At 38.3% G+C, this 19,430-nt stretch overlaps 1 protein-coding gene and 1 long non-coding RNA gene across 6 annotated transcripts in view; one reads left to right on the forward strand and one right to left on the reverse strand.

The window, feature by feature from the left end:
* SOX6 (SRY-box transcription factor 6) overlaps window positions 1-19,430 on the reverse strand; it is a 370,211-nt gene that overhangs the window by 132,326 nt on the left and 218,455 nt on the right. For all 4 annotated transcript variants that reach the window (XM_054515289.1, XM_036383763.2, XM_054515290.1 and 1 more), the window contains exons 6-7: window positions 12,532-12,704; window positions 8,988-9,056 (exon numbers count right to left, since the gene is read on the reverse strand). In XM_054515289.1, coding sequence (XP_054371264.1) covers window positions 8,988-9,056; window positions 12,532-12,704 — 242 coding nt within the window. The remainder of the gene's footprint in view (window positions 1-8,987; window positions 9,057-12,531; window positions 12,705-19,430) is intronic.
* The window catches only part of LOC118687071 (uncharacterized), a 68,087-nt gene that overhangs the window by 25,369 nt on the left and 23,288 nt on the right, over window positions 1-19,430 (forward strand). Inside the window, exon 3 of one of the 2 annotated variants that reach the window (XR_004980284.2) lies at window positions 12,378-12,544. The exons of the other annotated variant lie outside the window; for it this stretch is intronic. This is a non-coding gene — a long non-coding RNA (uncharacterized LOC118687071). Of the gene's footprint in view, window positions 1-12,377; window positions 12,545-19,430 lie in introns of those variants that run through there. 2 annotated transcript variants of the gene reach the window in all.

A 19,430-nucleotide genomic window follows, 5' to 3' on the forward strand; every position in this document is an offset into this window, starting at 1 on the left:
AGATTCTCAATATAGACATAATTTACCCAAGCTGTGCAAATGCCCAACTTGCTGAAGATGATATATACAAGATTTATATTAAAGACTAGTTCTTTCAAGGAAGCAAAAGCCTTGCATACTACACAAGCCACTATATTATCTAATTATTTGGGGAGAGGGGTTTCTAATGTTACAGACAAAGGGAAATAGCATGCAAACTGCAGTCATAAACCAATTTTTCCTTACTTTAACAACTTTAAGATTAGATAGGTAAATCCCAGGCAAGGCCATTTGTCTTCCTTGAGAACTATGCTTTGACATTTTTGTGAGTGTCTGGATTAGCTGGTTGCATAAAACAGTGAATATTAGAAATATTCATTCACTTTACTTTTACTTACATGCCATCAAGCGTATACCAAATGTTAAACAGCATCTAGTTTGCTCATTTGCTGGATTGCACATACTACTGCTTTCTTTATGTGAATTCATAATTCCTGAATGCATTCAGAGAGCAATGCACTTACTTCTTCCTTGCTGTCATGATATTAAGTATATTAAAAATAAGTTTTTATGCTCAAATTGATTCAGCAATACACTTACATTCTGGAATATTCCCACAATTACAACTAAAAAATGCTTTGATTCCTAGGCCAAGATTTAGTTCATCAGATAAATATAAGTTTTTACTGTGAGATTTCAAGAAGTACTTTACAATTTATTTGCTATATGCTTTTGGCCTTTCTAATGTGGAGCTGTACTTCATCATTTTCCTCCAAGTACCTGCTTTTGCAGACAGAAATTTTGACCTCTGATATCACCACATTCCAGCCTTGCCTGTATATCTGAATATCTCCATAAATCAAGTCATTTCAATACCAGCATTTATTAACTTTTTTCTTTTTCCAGTATCTCCTGATTAGTGTGTCAAATAGTGGAGGTGTCAGGATTACAAAAAAAAAAACAAAAAAAGGGAAATAGAAAAAAGCAATGCAAAACTTGATTGTTTTCCCTCTTGGCCATCACGTGGTTGTCAATCATAAAAATCATCACAGGAAAAGTAACTAATTAGAAATGAAAGGCCAATATCTCAAGCAGTTCCTGTCAGTCCTGGGATATGTTTCCATGTAACACTGATGTAAGACATGAAAAAGAGCTGGCATGCCCAAATGGTTACCTGTTTTTTCCAGCTACATCTGTTTGTCTAATGAAACAAATTACATTCCCTAAAATCCCTGCCACATTTGTACCTTTGATATTCCAACCACAATACTAATATCCTAAGTCCTTCCTTGCAAGAGGTGTTCACTTCTGCAAAGCCCAGTTATGTGAGTAACAGTGCACAAGTCATCAAGCACTGCCTGAGTGGGTATTACTCAAGCAAATAAGGCTTCACAGGATCAGTCCTGTTGGATAGGCTGCCAGTTGGCACCACTTCCCCTCCCAGTTATCCATTTTACTTTGTGCACATGCCACTTCGGAATGAAACTGGATTTCTGCGCTGGAGCAAATAGCACATTATTATTGCATTATCCCAAATACTGCAATATTGAAGGGAGAGCATCATCAGACTGACAGAACGGCACCACAGAGGTTCAGAGGGGCATCACCTCGGCCAAACTCCTTGGGAGCCAGACCAGGGTGCCTGGCTCAGCCATGGCTGTTGCTCCACACTAGGCTGGAACAGGCAGAGCACCAACTAAGAGTGACCCCCAGGCAGCACCACAGGTGGGCAGCAAATATTTTCTTGATCCTCTGCTGTTGTTCAGGAGCTGGTTATAATCTGCCTCTAAATTAGAAGGGCTCAAATCATGGGCTCTTCTATGAGTGAAGCCAGTAGAAGAAGTGTCTGGGCTGAATAGAATCAGTGAGATTTTAGCCTCTGGCTTTGGCAGAGGCACAGCTGCGAACAAGTCCTTAAGCCACCGGTGAGGATGCAGCACAGCACGCCCCAAGCAAACGAAGCAGCAGGACTTGAACTAGGGGATGCCTATGTCTTCATTTCCAATTTTAAAACACACGTGGGAGAGGGAAAGTGGGAGGACAGCTACTATCATTTTCTGCACCAACATGAGCCCAAGAAACAATGACATTTACTTTGGTTTAACTAATTTCCACACATCAGATCATGTTCGGCACCCGTGTGCCAAAGTCCTATTCTTCAAGTCTGTTGAAATACCACTTTTCGAAACATGTGTGCTAACATTTGGCCAACACCACCACAAGATCATTTTATTAACTTGTAGCTCATTTCATAGACTGCTGCTCATGTTGCTAACATATGCTATTCTACCATTTACTGCTCTATAATTAGAGAAGTCATATGAAAGAGATACACAAGGCTTAATTTTTGCATTAAATACAATTTGTTTAGACTCGGGTAGGCGAAATAAGGAAAAAAAGAGTCATATAATGAATTAGAAAACTGCAAGACAGCTAATTTAACTCTTAAAAGGTCACAGCAAAATTTTTTTTAAAACACAGCCTCCCCGCCCCCCTCATGACTGCATACAGTTTTAAGAGTCAAATCCAGAACTATATTATGCTCTGCCAGGATAAAACTTGTTTCCAGGGACTGAGGGCCTCAGGGGCAGAGCAGCTAGCAGGATCCATGCAAATGGGGAACCAAGGGGTAAGATCAGAAGCTTACAAGTAGCAGAGGACTATGAACCTTTTACACACTGCGTCTTTCCTGCTGCCACCAGGCCGTTATGCCAAAGCATTTGTAGTATGGAAGAGGTTGAATAAAGGATAGAGAGCATCACCAGAAAATTTATTACAGCATGCTCTGCTCAGAGAAGGCAAGGATCCTCCATCACTTCTCTTTCCTCGCAGCTGACAGAAAATTCCAAGCCAGCCAGCCATGAAGATGCCTTTTACTGGGAAAAGCTGGCCGTTAACAGATCTTTTGCTTGAGAAATTATCACATAAGGACTTTAGAACTCATTAATAAGCCATTACGTAATAATAAATAAAATATGAAACATTTGACTTTGATGTTTAGCATATTTGTCTTTCCTCCATTGGAGCAGTTTCAGTGTTCACCAGGCAAGTTAGGAGCTGGACAGGAGCCGTGGTGCCACACCTAGGGCAGAGCCCCTGAAGTAGAATCAGCGATTTAGCAGCCAGCTACAAGTTACAGGCACACAACAGCATTTCTCTCTTCCAACTGCACACAACTGCATTGCAGAAGGGACTTGGATATATATTATTTTTAATACTGAGCTGCTTAAAAAACAGTAAAAATATATACCAGTGACGGCTGGGAATCAATTCACAAGCAAACAGGGTTTTAAGGGAAATGCATCCTTTCTACTGTAAATTAATAAACTGCAGCTATAGTTTATTAAGCCACTACAATATTTTACATTTTCTACTGCCATAATCTTGACTGCTTATAAATTACAGTACTTTTACCTATTCCTTAATCCAGAAACATCATTATTAAAATGTTTGATGGAGGCTGCAGTGCATCTATCATTGCTTGTAAAAGTTAATTAGATTAGATAAAAGAAATAATTAGATTTGCATTTTTATCCTGGTTTTAAACTTCCAAAGAAGATCACAACAGTGTGCCTGTGGGCAATTAAAAACAGCATAGAGCAGTGAAATATAAAGGCAAAAAAGGTCTGTTTTTCCTAGCTAATTCATGATTGAAGATACAATTACAAAATATTTTAAGGGTTTGCTGAAGCTGGGGGCTATTCCTAGACTTCTAAGCTTTGTTTATAACTCTCTCTCTCTCTCTCTCTTTCAAGGGAGTATCTGATCTGTGTGCCCTGCCAATAGAAGTATCAAATTGCTTTCAATGGCTTTATTTGGTCCTGTGCAGAGCTTGCTGGAAAGGGATCAGTTTCATGATCAATAACAGAAAAAAAAAAAGAAAAAAAGGTAGAGGAGAATATTCCCTAGTGCTGGAACAGTACAACTGCCATTGCTTTTGCTTGTCAACACTAAATAGAGTTTACAAAGAAAGACAACCTCAGAGAGCATAACTGAGCTGACAATAACTGGATTCCAGCTTGTGCATTTTCAGCAAGCTCTCTGCAAGGAGCTTTAACCTGTCTCCAAAAGGCAATAAATGAAAGGTTCAGCTCTTAAAATTGGAGGTCAGTTACATACTTAATGATGAAGCGTATCTTTAAATCTATTTCTACTATTATTATCCTAGCAAAAAATTAATTAACCAGGTCAGGGAGGCTGTGAAGGCTAATGTGGAATGTAATTATTCCTGATCTTTAGACATGTACTTCACATAAAGAGATAGTCCTTATTCAGCTCACCAGGTACCTCAATTGTCAGTAGTTAATCACAGATAAGAAGAGAGACTCATTGGTTCAGTCTCTTAAGTTTTACTTATGATTCAAATGATTCTTATTCAAAGACAGTTTAAATAGTTGTAATTTTATAGTTACAATTCTTTTGTCTGTTTACTATCACAGTAATCACATTCCCTCTATTTGAGGGAAACAGAAAATGTAAGAACATTTATAGGAAAGTAGAACAGCATGAATGTATAGATTAAAAGTTAAAAAAATTACTATTAAGAGTAATTTCTAGTGGCTGAATTAAAACAGAAGACTTATGAGAGCAGAGGAAACTAGTTTCTCTATGCAATGGAAATAATACTGATTCAAACAGAAAACAAAATGCTCTGCAATGGCATTAAGAACAGTAAAGAGAAATAAAGGTGAAGGGAAATGGACAAAAGCAGCTTGACTCATCTTTCACAGTTATCCTCATCATAGATTTCTGCAGAAAAGCTCAACCATCACTGTCCCTTTTAAAGACTTCAGATTTAGGAGTTGCTTTGATGAAACCTACCCACAAGGAGGAAAGCCCTAAAAACTTTCATCGCTTAAATCTACATACACCCCTATTCTCAGAGGGAATCTGGGAGCAACAGGCTCCAAGTTTCAGTGGGATCCACCTCTTTTCCTCAGATAGGCATCGAGGGCTCAGAAGAAGTCCCCAAGTCTCATTCTGAAAGGACTGAATTCTCATAATGAGGCACAGAACTCACAGGGATTTCAGGACTCCTGGTTTGGAAACATTTAAGAAATGCATGTCTTCCCTTTTTCCAATCTAATCTTCATGATGTACTACCAAATTCCTCCTTTAACCAGCTTTTTCACTTATTCCTAGAGATTTTCCCTTTCGTAGCACAGGCTAAGAGATGTCCTTGAATTAGCCCAATTAGGTTCCCTCTACTACAGAATGAATATTTTTTATTAAACAATCAAAGGAAAAAACATATATTTTACAAAAATCTTAATCAACCTGAAACTGATCTGTGAGCTCTTATTTGCCCCACATTATCTTCTCAACTTTAATTTGCACTGAAATCAATGATTTCTCTGCACAGCTCTGTAGAATAAAGAACTTAATTTGGCATAGTAGATTTCCTCCCATCTCTGTGGACTCCTCTATAGAGGAGTGTTTATGAACATTATGAACATTTGAGCTGAAAAGTAATAATACACTGCATTTATTTGAAAATTTTCATTTAAGATTCTCAAAACATTACATTTAAATTGAGGAAAAGGATATGACTTGCCAAATTTCTGATAATCAGAGACAGGACTGAGGAGAAGTCCAGATTCCCCACTCCTTTTAGCCAAAAAAAACTGCTTTCCCCAACACACAGACCCTGATAGAAACATTAGCTTCACGTAGAAAACACGAGATGATCATGCAGAACATTTAATGACTTCTGTACTCTTGAAATACCTATTTTTTTTTTGCGTACACTAAGCCTAGATAAAGTGCTCTTTGCTCATAGGTTATTGACAAAGTTTTGGATATATAACAAGTCTGCAGTAAGGTGCTCTAGTAAATGGTCTCAAAATAAAACCAAAAAACCCAAAGAAAGAAACAATCCGTTCACCAATTAAATGAAATAAGGTCAAAATGAGTACATAAACAGATAATATACAGCACAATATAAATAAGAAATACTAGGTAATGCAAATTCTCAGTATATTTACCCAGTAGTTGCCCAGGGGAAGTGTGAATTATTTAATGTAAATTATTTTAAATTTTGTATGTGGCTGACCTATTATAAGCCCCTTCTAAAGCAATTTCTAATTGCTTAAATGGTTCAACTGGGTGCACTTATTCACAGAAACTCTTGTTCAAGAATTAACACTGCACCTCAGGAGAGGACAGTTGACACACTGTGTGTCTCATGATGAAAACATTGCATCAGCAGTGCCCCTCTCCTCCTGCATCCTGGAGAACGCGCTGTACTTGCCTCGAGTCGCTGTGCCATGAATGGGCCCCTGCCCAGATGGAACTGGCACCTGTGCTGCTCACATTTTGTAATCTCTTCAGAAGGGGAGTGGCAGGGAAGGGTACTACTGTTTTCTCACGCATACGAAGTACAGATAAGAGCCCACACCATTCTCTGTAGGTAATCACTGTTTCCTGAAAATTGTTGCTCAAGAGTGTCTTTGAACAAACCTTCTAAACAAAATCAAGTTATTGGGGACAGAGCTGCAAATTCTACCAGGCTCAAAAACTAAACTGGGAATGTAAACATTCCATAGAAATTTTGTTTCCCCTTCAAGACATAGAGAGCAGGATTCACCTCATCTCACATCAGATCTCTACACTACAGGCATTGACACATATATCCTCCTTGGTCAACGGAGAGAAACAGCCATTTTTAGGGTTTATAAATATATAAATTTATCTGATATATTTTAAACATCTACTTAGGACAAGACAAATTGTATCCTGAAACAATTCACTTAGCTTCTCACTGCTCACTACAAGAGCAATCTGGATAATTAATTAGACAGAGTCTGTGCTGCAGTTACCTATTTTTGATACGATGAACTCCACCCAGAGTCACCAGCATGAGTTCAGTACTGGTATTGAGCTTTCTTGGGAAGATGGTGGGAGAGGATCTGGGAGAACCAGCACAGCACTATTTCTGTCACCTGCCTCCCTTTTGCCTCCATCCCAGCTCTAGCCCTTAAGGAACTACACATCTCAAACTATAACACTCATAACCTGTTCTACAGCAGCAAACCTACTATGAAATGCAGATGCAACTTAATAACTTCTCCCTCGAGTCCCTTCTGGCCGCCAAACCTGCCACAGAATTAAGACAGAACAAATAAACAAAGCAAGACCACTTGGCTCATAAGCAAATGGACTATGTGAGCTGGAGACAATCTCCCAGGGAACTTTCTTTTAGTAATCTCCCCAAAAGACCATTGGACATTTGACTTGGCATCTGCCCGGTGTGCTTAGTGCTTCTTACTGGAGCCTACAGCATTCCTTGGGCCATGAGATGCCCACTACAAATCTGGCTGACCAGCTGGGAGAAGAAACAATCATCACTGCCTCAAACACACTGATTAGACTCAGGTAAATGTAAAAATCATAAATCAATAAAGAGCCCAAACCACTGAGGAGCTATGGCATAAGAATACGATATATTAGCAAGAATTTGGAAGCAAATACAGGGACGAGTCACCAAGAAATAGTTTAGCTCGGATGAACAGAATAACCATTGAAACACTTCTTTGCATATCCATCTAGGAAAGGATGGGAAAGAAAACTTGTGGAGGGTTCAGCACTATGTAAGAGGAAAGGTGGAGTGAATGAGAAAATGAACCTTCAATCTATTCTAGAAATGAATTCTAAGACCACATATCCCTGGAGATAGTGGAAGGGTAAAGCTACTGGAAAGTATTGACTGAAGCGAAACTTAAAGTACCTTTGAGCTTTTTACTACAGAGCAGGTATCCCAGCCAATCATACCTACAATTCTCCAAACAGAAACAAAAAAAAAACCCTAGGCATAATTCCTCTGTTCCTATTTTTTAAAGGAATTTTAAAAGTTTGAAATTTCTCATACAGATAACACTTCTGTTTTGTAGACTTAGCTAGGTTTCAGTCTTAGCTTTTATGCTAAGACTCTTTTTATATTATTCTTTGCTTTCTGAAGCCAGACTTGCAAATACCACTTAGAGAAGATGGTGTATTTTTTTTTCCTTACACTATTCTTTTTAGTTCCTTACACTGCTCTTTTTTCCTTATACTATCTCTTTCATCCTTGATGAACACCTAATATGAACACACAGCCTCCTAAAAGGCAACAACAATGATGGTGCTTTATAATTCAATTGTGTCTCTCATACAAGGTATTAACACATCTATATTTGTTAAATAAAGCCCTTAGAAGTGTAACTGAGACTGCATTACAACATTTTCAAAAGCATTTACAAGCATTCCTTTGGGATGAGGGAAAGAAAAACTTCAGTTTTGGCATCTAGTAACATAGCAATCTGCTAATTAAGGAAAAGAAATGGATAGCCCAAGCTTATAAGAAATGATTGGCAGCACAATCATCTGTCAGACCAAATTGAAATATTTCAATCACTGAACAGGCCCATGGAAATGCTTTCAAAGTGGGAAGCAGAGAAGGTAACACAGTCACATGCCAACAATGTCTCTGCATCCATGTCACTCTCTGCCCACGTATACTTGCACAAAATTAAAACATGTTCTGAGTACAAGTACAGATAATTAAATATCTCCAGAATACTTCCAGATCCACAAGGGTATAATTACTCCAAAGGCACCTGGAACACATATACCTATGGGTCTTTGTGCATGAGCAGACTGGTGCCAGGGACTTGGTACTGCTTCAATGTCTCAATTTTGCCTTTGTAGAATACAGAATTCCTCCAGCAATAACTGAGACTCTGTTTTTACTTCACACAATGCAAGTCAAACTGATTGCAGATTTCAGAATTATGACAAGATGGTGAGATTTAAAAATAGTTCATAACTTTCAGAAGAAAACTTTGCCTATTAAAGTTCTTTGCACCAAAAAAAGATGTCTGACAATAATTTTCAGGGACCCAAGGAACTCCCATAAAAAGCATCTTTACTCAGGCTTGTTAGTAAAGCGAGTGGCTGCTTTATTTTAGACCCTTCCCTCTCCATAAATGGAACTTAAGTATAATCAGAAGAGAGCAATAAAACACACTGACCTGAATTTGCTGCTGCAGTAGATTGATTTTGTGCTGCTGTTGCAGAAGTTGCTGCTGTTGTCTTGCAATCTATTAGAAATAAAATTTCCATTAAATTAAAACAGTAATATTGAAATTTCAATACTATTGACTGAAAAACATAATATTTGTTATTCTTCATTATATTTTATTAAGCATATTATTTTTTTTAAATGGGGCATCTTTTAGAGGTAAATTTAAATGCAACATAAAAATCTACTTAGCGAGTAAGAAATATGTATTTTAAGCAGTGAGACCTTAGCTCTGAAAAGCACAGAAACATAGGTTTATTTGTGTGCATGTGAATAATCTCATCACTATTCAACAAAGCATTTAAGCCTGTGGTGATCTTTAACTGTGATGCATTACTGTTAGCTACAATGGGAATGAAACACATGCTTAAAATGAAGTGCTTTTCTGAATGGGGATGGGATTACGCAGGTGCTTAAGGTTAAACATACATTTTCCTGCTTTGCTGAACTGGAGCCTTTGCTGGTGTTTATAGATGTTTCACTATTCAGCACGAGCTCCTAGGGTAAGCTTCTCTGACTTTCTCCACAATGAGCAGCGCATTACTTCTCTTGCAAATCTCAAAAATCATCCTTGGAGCTACTTAGCAAAGCAGAGCCTTATTCTGTGTAAAAGCAGTACCTGGTGCTCAGCAACTTATCCTCCACACAGCCCTATGAAATACGCAGATATTCTTACCCAGATTTGGTAGAATCAGTAGGGGATCTGCAGGATAAGGGTTTACTCTATCCCTCCTCTAGCACAGATGGAGAAAAGCAAATGTTCAGGGTGAAGAACACTAGGAGACTGGTGAGAATTTGCTGCAGATACTCCATCTACCTCCCTGATTGCCACAAAATCAGCATGCTGGAGCAGAAGGGAAATAGGATCCTGCCCTCAGACCACAGAGCTGCTCCCTGCAATGGGTGATGTGGAAGGCAGCCACTGAGGAGAAGCCACAGGGAGCTGGGGGAACAACTGGACTTCTGCTTTAGAAGGGCAACAGTGCAACAGACTGAAATAAGAGCAAGATTTGTGTTTCCTGGAAATCCCAGCCTCAGCAGTTCTGCTACCTTCATTTCTTAAGTATAATTTCCCCTCCTATAAATATTTATCTAGAGCAGAGGAATCACATAAAACAGCAAGAAGCTGGTGACAAAGGTATTTTGGTCACTCAAATCCACTGTTTCTCTTTTGGCAAAAACCCTCTTGGGCTCCTTCCCTAACATCTTCTGAGCACACTTATTCTGTTATAAACAGAGAAAGCTAAGTAAAATGTTTTTATGATAAAAAAATGACAGGAATGTATAAAGGTTGGTTTGGAAATAAACAATCACATAGTTTTAGTGAAAACTGTTCAGATTAACTCAGAAGTAATTTACAGTCACATATTAACAGCTTGTAATTGTGCATACACGGAGACCAAGGCTGTCATTTCCTTAATCTCTCACTGTCACATGGAAATAACTCTAAGTTTTTTCAGTCAAAATTCACTTTTGTAAGAGAAATCAACTTAAAATTTATGTGTATATTAAGTTTTGTACATGGCCTCAAGGAGGCAAATTAAAGTCTACATGATTCTGGGGCTTGATGAAGGCAAAGGGCTACAAGATGGAGTCAAGCAACTCTCACAGATCACTACAGCAATGCTTGTAATGGAGCTCAAACCCCTTTCACGATCTTGGTGCTCAAACAGATCTGGATGAACCTCTCAGGCAAGTCAGTAAAATAAAGTGAGTGAGGACTGAATGAGCAGACCCTTGCGTGTGAGTGAAAAAGGGAATCAGAGAGAGCTGGCAGTTCCTGTACCCAGGTAGCCCGGGGGCAGGTCCTAGAAGCTCAGGTAGCTGTTGTCAGCACAGAGACCAGCAGTGTGCCTGTGCTGGGAGAAACAGCCCTAATGGGCACAGTGCTATATGGAGTATTTAAAACCTCTGTGGGAGCTGGAGTCACCACTTTTAGTGAGCAACACACCAATTATGTGACTCCATCTTAGAAGTGCAGTGCTTGTAACTAAAGATAAGGTCTGTCAGGCTTTTTATCCACATTGTCCCTGCTGCTGAAGTCTCAGCAAAAGAAAAAGTTGGTTACAGTGTGCAGCTTCACAGTGAAATGATACAGAACATGGAGCTGCATTGTGGGCCACCCTCTCTCAGTGCTGTATCATTTTTTCACAGGTACACAGTACCCTACATCCAGTATTGTTTGGAGCTGCTGATGACCTGGCTGCAGCTTAACACAGTAAACCACAGCCAAGACAAGGAGGAGACTTTTGTTTGTGTGTGCAAAAGAATGGATCTGCCAGGGTTCTGCCAGCTTGTGAACAGCTTTTTGTACCTGCATGCACAATGTAGCACATTTGAATAGGCATTTCCTGATGAAAACAAGAAATATACCATGGAGTATCTAATCTCCAAGGTTCCTCTTCACTGGAGCAGTTCTGTGATAGAAAATGTACCCAAGACCCTGCAATGCAATTACCATAGTATCGTCTTGATGTATAGGCTTGACACAGTAAAGCAGGGTACACAAGCACCATGTGGCTCAAATTCTGAATTTTATTTGCCTATCGGTTGAGCTACATGCTCGCTTCATTGAGCATGACAACCTAGTTTTAAGTGTCATTTAATTTTCATTTTGAAATATAATTACAAAGTGTTCACTGTAAGATATCACTCGTCTGCAAATGTGTCAAGATTAATTTGTGCTAGCTTATTCACAAGTGTCAATAGTTAATTACTGTGTCATCTCTAGATGGCTAAATGACATTCTAACTTCTGATTTTTTACAGTGTTCCTTTATGTTATTTTCCATTAGGGGATGAGTCCATATTCCTACATGTGGGCAAATACCCAAGCACATAAAATACCAGACGTCACAACTCATTAAAATCAACAGAGCATACATTGCTGTATATATCCTATAAAATATATTTAACTGAAAAGATAATTCTAGTAATAATGTCAGATTCCTAAAAACCACACATTAATTTGGATCTGTCGGATCTAATGCTCAGGGGACTAGTGCATGGGATCATTGTTGTTGCACTTTTGTTCAATGAGAAGAGGACAGCTCGTTGGACAACTCTAAACCAAACAAATAAGGAAAAAAAAAAACCAAAAAACCAAAAAGACAAAGCAAGAAAAAAAACCAAACTGTTCACAACCTCAACAAACAAATCAAACCTTACTTATGCAAGGTATTTGAAGGTTTGAATACATAAGGGGTTTTGTTTAATTATTTTCTTTTCAGAAAGAGAAAGTGTTAAATAATGGTTATAGTCTGGCTTGTTCATAACTCTCAAAATTGCATCTCAGTGCAAGGAGAACTGTGAAATCTATCATCCACTCTTTTTTTTTTCAGGGTCCTATAATATTCCCTCTTTCTGGAGAAACGTCTAACTTCTGCAGATATTAAAAAAAAACAAACCACAAAAGGGAACAACAGCAGGCAGAGCAGAGTTTGTGACAAGCATTCTGCATGAACCATTTCACAGGTTTCCTTCTTGGAGCCTCACCTGTTCTTGCTGTTGGCGAGCAAGGTCCATTTGCTGCCGTTGTTTTTCGATTTGAGAGGCTGCCAGCTTTTTCTGCTCATCGTGGGCAGCCAGGAGCTGCTCCCGTAAGCTGATCAGCTGGGTGATCATGGTAGAGAGCTGCCGCTCTTTCTCTGCCAGGCTTTCTGGTGTACCTAAACGTGGGGGAAAGATGGACTGTAAATATGAGGTAGACAATATTTACAAAGCAATATTTACCCCTCCAAACAAATGGCTGCATCACCAATGTGCCTTTCTCAAACAGCAGCTTGGATATATTTTCTACTCACAAATCTCAAAAGAATGTTACACATAGATTTGCTGTGCTCTAAGCAAGGGAGGATGTAACAGAAATGGGAGCAAAAAAGATACAGAATATTTCCTTTTTTCTGGCAGGGATTTATTCTGTATGAATCCCTGGATCCTTTCCATCTAAATCTGCCCACTGTGATAAATACATTCATAGTTTATCAGACATAATTTTACCTCAGTTTATATATTTTCTCATTTTTTCGCTCCAAGTATGTACAAATGCTAAAACAGAATTTAAAAGATGCTGTTTGGTGGAAGAAGCAGTTGAAGAATTTATTGATAATTTCTCTAAAATACCCATATATCTGGTAGGTCATTTAGGTAAATGTAAGCCATGGTTGCGGAATTTGTATTAAAAATGAGCTTTACTTGTCCTCAAGAGAAATGGCTAACCTGAGAAAATAGCTTAAGAATTTTCATTTAACTTTCAAAGTTTACTCTACAGAGAGCATTTAATTAACATGAAACTACGGTACATTTATTCTTTGCACTAATGATGCTTAATGGTCTGTTTATGGGTAAATTGCATGGGTCTCATAAGTGGAGAGTACAGGGTCCTTTTCCAAATCAATCTGAAAATATCCCACCTTATATAGGAACATATTACTCTGTCAGAAACAGCAATGTCAGTTCCTATATTTGAGCCATACAATACATTTCCTTTTGTGACGCCTCAGAATCATAGGTCTATAAGAGATAATATAAATACATCAAGGTAGAAGTCCAAGAATATTGGAAGATCATCTGAAAGAACTTTAGAGCTGGAAGTGGGATTAATAAAGCAATTCAATGTTGTAAAGTAGAATTGAAAATCAGAGAAGAAAACCAAGAATTATTCAGGCCTGTAGTCTGCCACAATGATATGAGAAGTGGCACAAAAGAGAGTATTCAGAAACTTCCTTTCCCCTGTTCACAATAGAGGACTGTGATAAAGAAGTCACTGGACTTCTGAAGAGGAAGAAAAGGTGTGAGCAACAGGACCTGGGAGGAATGGAGAAACAGTCACAAGATTATGACTCCAGCTTCTTCCAGGGAATAAGATGGATATCTTGTAAAGAAAAGAAAAAAGGGGCTGACAGGTTTCATAAGGAGAAGGAAGACAAAACAAGCTCCTGCCAAGAAGGCGACAAACCCAAGATTATCCACTACTTACATTGTGGGGCCAGTATGATTCTTACACAGAATTTCATTTGCAAAAGCAGCTTAAAAGAAAACCTTTATCTGAAATTGCTTCGTATGGAAAAAAAAGAAACTGTGTAGCTTAAGTAATTTGCTCTAAACAAACTCTGAGAAACAAAAATGTAAATGTACATTTATTAATTGCATTTAGCAATGCAAAGTACTGAAAAAGATTCAATTTCTTATTCACTATTAAGTATCTTAGTTTTAAATGAGTTTCCAAGAAGCTGATGTTTCCCTACCCTCTAATGCCTAACGTACATCCAGTATGCATGTGACATAGGCCTCCAGAAGAAGAAAAATGTGTAAATTCTGTTGCAGTTGAAATTTTAGAAAGGGTTGATAGTGATTTCCTTAGTCACAAGAGGAATGATGGCTGCATGAAGTTGAAACTGAAGGACCCTCCTACCCAGACCAACTCATTGCAAAGCCTTAGTGAGATACAAGTGACTGAAGCAATAGAAGAGTTCTGTGCAAAAAGCTGTTACAAGTCCAAAACAAATAGAAAATAATTTTTGAAAGTAAGCTTAGGCAGCTGTGTGGCCAGGAAAGTGCCTGCCCTGGAAGAACTGCCTTGCCAGGATCCCTCAGCATGTACTGAGCTCCGTGCTGACATTTGTTCAATTCTCTGCAACTTCAATATAGACCTACCTTAACCCTGCTAAACTGTGTTATTAGGTCTTGAAGATTTTTCGGCATGGTTCAAAGGTCTTTTAGGTGGTTTTGAATTTATTTCCATAGGTAAAAGACTCTTCTGCCAAAGAAAAACTCCCTTACCCATTGTGACCAGAAGAGATCAACCACTCCACCCACCAATTTTAGAAAGCCAGTGGGAAGCAACCTGCTGCCTCAAATGGTACTTATTGTCCTCCACTGCCACCTGGGAAACAACAGCTTGAGACTTTCACATCTGTCAAGCAGCTTTGGCATCATAATGCAAGCCCCTGAGCTTACAGTCGTAAAATATTTTACACACCCAAAGCAGATATTAATCTCCCACCCCATTTCCATATTGGTCTGTATAGCTTGTACTTGCTCCATGACATGAGTAGGAAACCACCACAAAGAGTGCCTGCAAAGGCTACAAAATGTTGTTGTTTTGTTAGGATTTCTTAGAATCATTTGATATAGTTGCCACAAATTTATAGTCTGTCTGTGTTTCTTTCTTTCTTCTTCCTTCCATTTTCCCTCTCTTTCTTTCTCTGATTCTTTTACAATAGCAGGCAGAAGTAACTTTTCTTGTTCAGGAATCCACAGCAATTGTTTTTCTTTCCTTTTCCCTCCCCCGAGAAACACATCTGAAATAAATGACCCCATTTAAAGTACTCTGCTCTTTAATTTGTACCCTGTTATGTAATCCAGCAACAGAATAGAACTGATGACCACAAAATGTACACTGTGCTCCTGGAAAATCACGAGACCTCCATGAAACTGCAGGACACCTAACCAAGAACAAGCATAAGATGAGAATGTTGTTGCATGAACACTGTGTGTGTGTGTGTGGGGTGGGGGGGAGGCATAATTTAATTTCAGAGTGGAAAATCCCGACCATTATTTTACAGTTTAAATACCAATAAAAACCAACTTGCTTAGAATGCAGACCAGATTGAGCTGATCTGGCTGGGACAAGGGAGGTCATCAGTAGCTGTGTGCCATCATCATCTGTTTCGCATCCACTTACTGTAGCGAGCAATGAGATTCCTAAACTCATTACCAGTAAATAAACTTCTGCTGCTGACTGAAAATATCTATAAATAAAATTAAAATACAGCTATCTGTAAAATGTATTTGCCATAAAAACAGATAAAACAAAAAGCTTAGTAAAAAATGAACAGTAAATATGCCAGCTTCCATAAAATATTATATACCACAGCTCTCTCTCTGTTCTAATCCTATTCTCTTACTCCAAAGACAGCAGTACATTTTTTTCCATGGGGTCTTCCTTATCCCCAAAACACATCTGTCTTGAGTTTCTCTCAGATTTGTCAGGTGGATCAGTGCTCCCCAGGGCCTGCTCCATCTGAAGTATTTTAATTTGACTAAACACCTGATTTATTTTATCTCTCCGATGAGAAAGGCAGTTTGTCTTAATAGAGCCTGTCAGCCCACAGTCCCATTCACAGCAATTTACAGGCAGCCAGGGATGCTGGAAAAGAAGAGTGCTGTGATTCTGTATTTTATCCTCCTCCAGAAAGCACCTAAAAGCAGCTATTCACTGCTACTGCATGTGGCATTTTAGAACTGAATTAGCTTTTTATTCAAGTAACTACACTTGTTGTGAATAGCTTATCTGTAAAATTGCTACATTCACTACTGATTTTATTAACCTTTGGCTCTATCACAAAATGGTCTTCAGTTAGGAAAGACCTTTAAAATTGACACATTTTTCTTAGGGGCCTTTATTTCAGTGACTACAGATATACTGAATTTGATCCATTGACTCCCTTTACCAGCAGTATTTAAAATTTTGAGTGTTGGTGGGAAGCTGATAGTGTTTAAGGACTTCTTTTTAAAATGGAGATGTGTCAGTCTCATCAAAAGTTCAGGAAAAAAAATTGTTATTATTTCTAAGAATACTTTGGATATGTCCCTACCTTTGTGATAATAATCTGGTTGTAGTAATATTTTAATTTTTCCCTGTGTGCTTATTGTTTTACTCTTCATTTTGGATTTCAGCACAAATTGAGCTAAAATATTCAGATTGAAGAGAACTAAGGCATCAAAGAGAACTCTTGACTTTTTGAAATTCTGGTCATAGGTCAATCTAATCAGGAGACAGAAAATGAAAAGTAGCTATAAATCTTCTGAAAAAGAGAGAAGAGTTCAACTTGTGGTCTAAAATTACATTTGAAAGAATTCTGCTTGTGGCAAAACTCTATCTATTAAAACCAACTAGAATACTACACAATTTCTGGCACATTAAGTAACAGAAAGAGCATCATGTATCTTACACTGCATTTAATAAAAATCATAAACTCCATCCTGAATTTTATCTACTTAGATTTCTTTGAGTATTGCAAAAAAAAAAAAAATTAAAAACTAGTATCCTGAAAGTATAGCAATACAATATAATTAAAGTTCCTATATCGACCACTGGTTTACCACCTTTTAAAACTCCTGTTACCTTTTACAACCCATTCAGTCTATATACAAATGTAGCTGCATTTAAGCAAACACTGCAGGCTTCTCAATGTTAAATTTCTTACTGTCCTTGGGGCAAGCTGTCCTGAGGTAGAGGCAGAGTAATAACTGCTGGTAAGAGGAAAAAAAAAGAAACAGGCACAACAAAAAATAGACTTCTAGGCTTACATAGCATAATTTAAACTAATCTCTCTGACTCTCGGGAAAAAAAAACAAGGTAAAACCACATATTCTATCAAATGAATAAAAGACAAAGTACTGGAGTCATAAATAAAAAAATTTATAGGCATGATCCATAGCTTGCTAAAGTAGTGTTCCTAGCTGTGACACAAAATTACTGTGAGTTCTTGAATGTGTCTTAGTGTCCCAACATGTAGACAAAGTAAAGCACCACCAATCAGAGGTTTTTATGCCTGGTTAGTTAATGTTTCTGAAGTGCTTTGAGATCTTTGCATGGAATCTCTACACAGCTGCAAAGCATTATTGGTTCTCTTGAATTCTGTGATTAGTGTAAAACATGACAAACATCATCCTTGTTTATGCACTGCATCTAAACTAACTTTTGCTCCATACACTTACAGGAAATACAAATTAATAAATCACAAATGATTACTCCCGTTACGTTTACAGAACAAACACATTGTGTGACTTTTATGAAATCAGGAGGCAGTAATGCAAGAAAGAAGTTTGGACTTTGCCAGAAACTAAGTAGGGCTTTAAATCACATAACTGCAGCTCCAAAGTATCATCAGCCAAAACAGTTCAACCAACAATCAAAAATGATTCTGAATCAAGTTAAGCAATTTCAGCTTTTTTTTTCCCTTTAAAAAAAAAAAAAAAGCCTTTGTGACTCAATCCCTCTGTTAGATTGGAGGGGATTTTATTATTTCATGGACATTGAAAGGAAAGCAGGAACACAATGCTAGACATAAAAGAAAGTGTATTTGATCTTAGCTTCCCAGAGATAACCTGGTTAAACCGTTCTGTCTAACACTGCAGTCTGCAGCACACATCAGATGGGCTGTGATGTTTCCACTTCACAGGCTCTGTCCAGCATTTAGCATTTACCCTTTCTTGATTGGGTCACCTTCTAAATGCCACAAAATAGGGCAGCAAAAGTCAACAAAAATAAACAGGAAAAACAGAAGAAAGTAACAATCTAATGGAAGGGCTTCGGAGATAAAAGTCACTTTGTGAGGGCTGCCTGACTAAGGAGCCCCCTTGCCATTGCAACAGCATCTAATTTGAGTTCTAACTCCAGCAGCAGTTTAAAAAGCTTCCACTCTAAAGGGCCCCAAGTGTATCATAAAGATAAAGCATTTCAGTAGAAAACAGCCACAAAGACCTCTATTATCTTATCAGTCTTTGGTTACAACAGCTGAACCAATATGACTAAGTTCTGAATGACTTTTTTTTCCCCCTTTCTTTTTATAACACTAGAATACTGGAATTTCTTTATTTCATGATCAGTTAGCAATTGTTGGTGTTCCCATATGCTACTGTCCCGTTCTTAGTCAATAAAAAGTTTTATAAATGCTCCCATTGTGCTTTGTAGCATCCCAGTGCAGAAAGCAGCACAGCAAACATGTCCAGCATACAAAACACACCAGATTGCTTCTCTTGGGAAGGTGTAAGATCCCTCCCCTCCTTTATGTCTCAAAAATGATTCTGCATTTTCAGCTTTGAGCAAGGAAATTTTATTACCATATGTCCACAGACATTAATGGGAATATTAGGAACTACAGAAAATATTCTGTAGAGAAAATTGTCAGATTTTAAAAACAAAAAATAGTTTAAATTAGTTATACTTTATGAGGAGGATGAAAATGCTTTACTGACAATCCACAAGTTTTCTCCTAATTCCATATATACTAAAACTCACATGTTGCAACAACTTCTTAGGTGGGAGCAATGTCAAACTCCTATGATTTGCAAAACAGCAGACTTTTAAAACAATCCTGTAGTTGTCATGGTCCTGCCTTTCTTGGATTAGCCAAAAACAGCCAAATAGCTGAGTGAACATGAACCCAGCTCAGTAAGGCCATGCTGACCCTTCTTTGTCACACGTCACTGTGCCCACAGACAGGTAAGGGCAAGGACAGGGGCCCCACCAGCACCTCCCTGGCTTTGCCTGAGCTGAGCTCACAGCCAGCACTGGGCTCCTGCACCCAACGCCCTTGAGCTTGGCTCATCCCAATGCTCTGACCATTCCAGAGCTCCAGATCTCTGCCTGACACCGAGCTGGGCAC

This window comes from Molothrus ater, chromosome 6, assembly GCF_012460135.2.
Source record: "Molothrus ater isolate BHLD 08-10-18 breed brown headed cowbird chromosome 6, BPBGC_Mater_1.1, whole genome shotgun sequence".
Classification (NCBI taxonomy): domain Eukaryota; kingdom Metazoa; phylum Chordata; class Aves; order Passeriformes; family Icteridae; genus Molothrus; species Molothrus ater.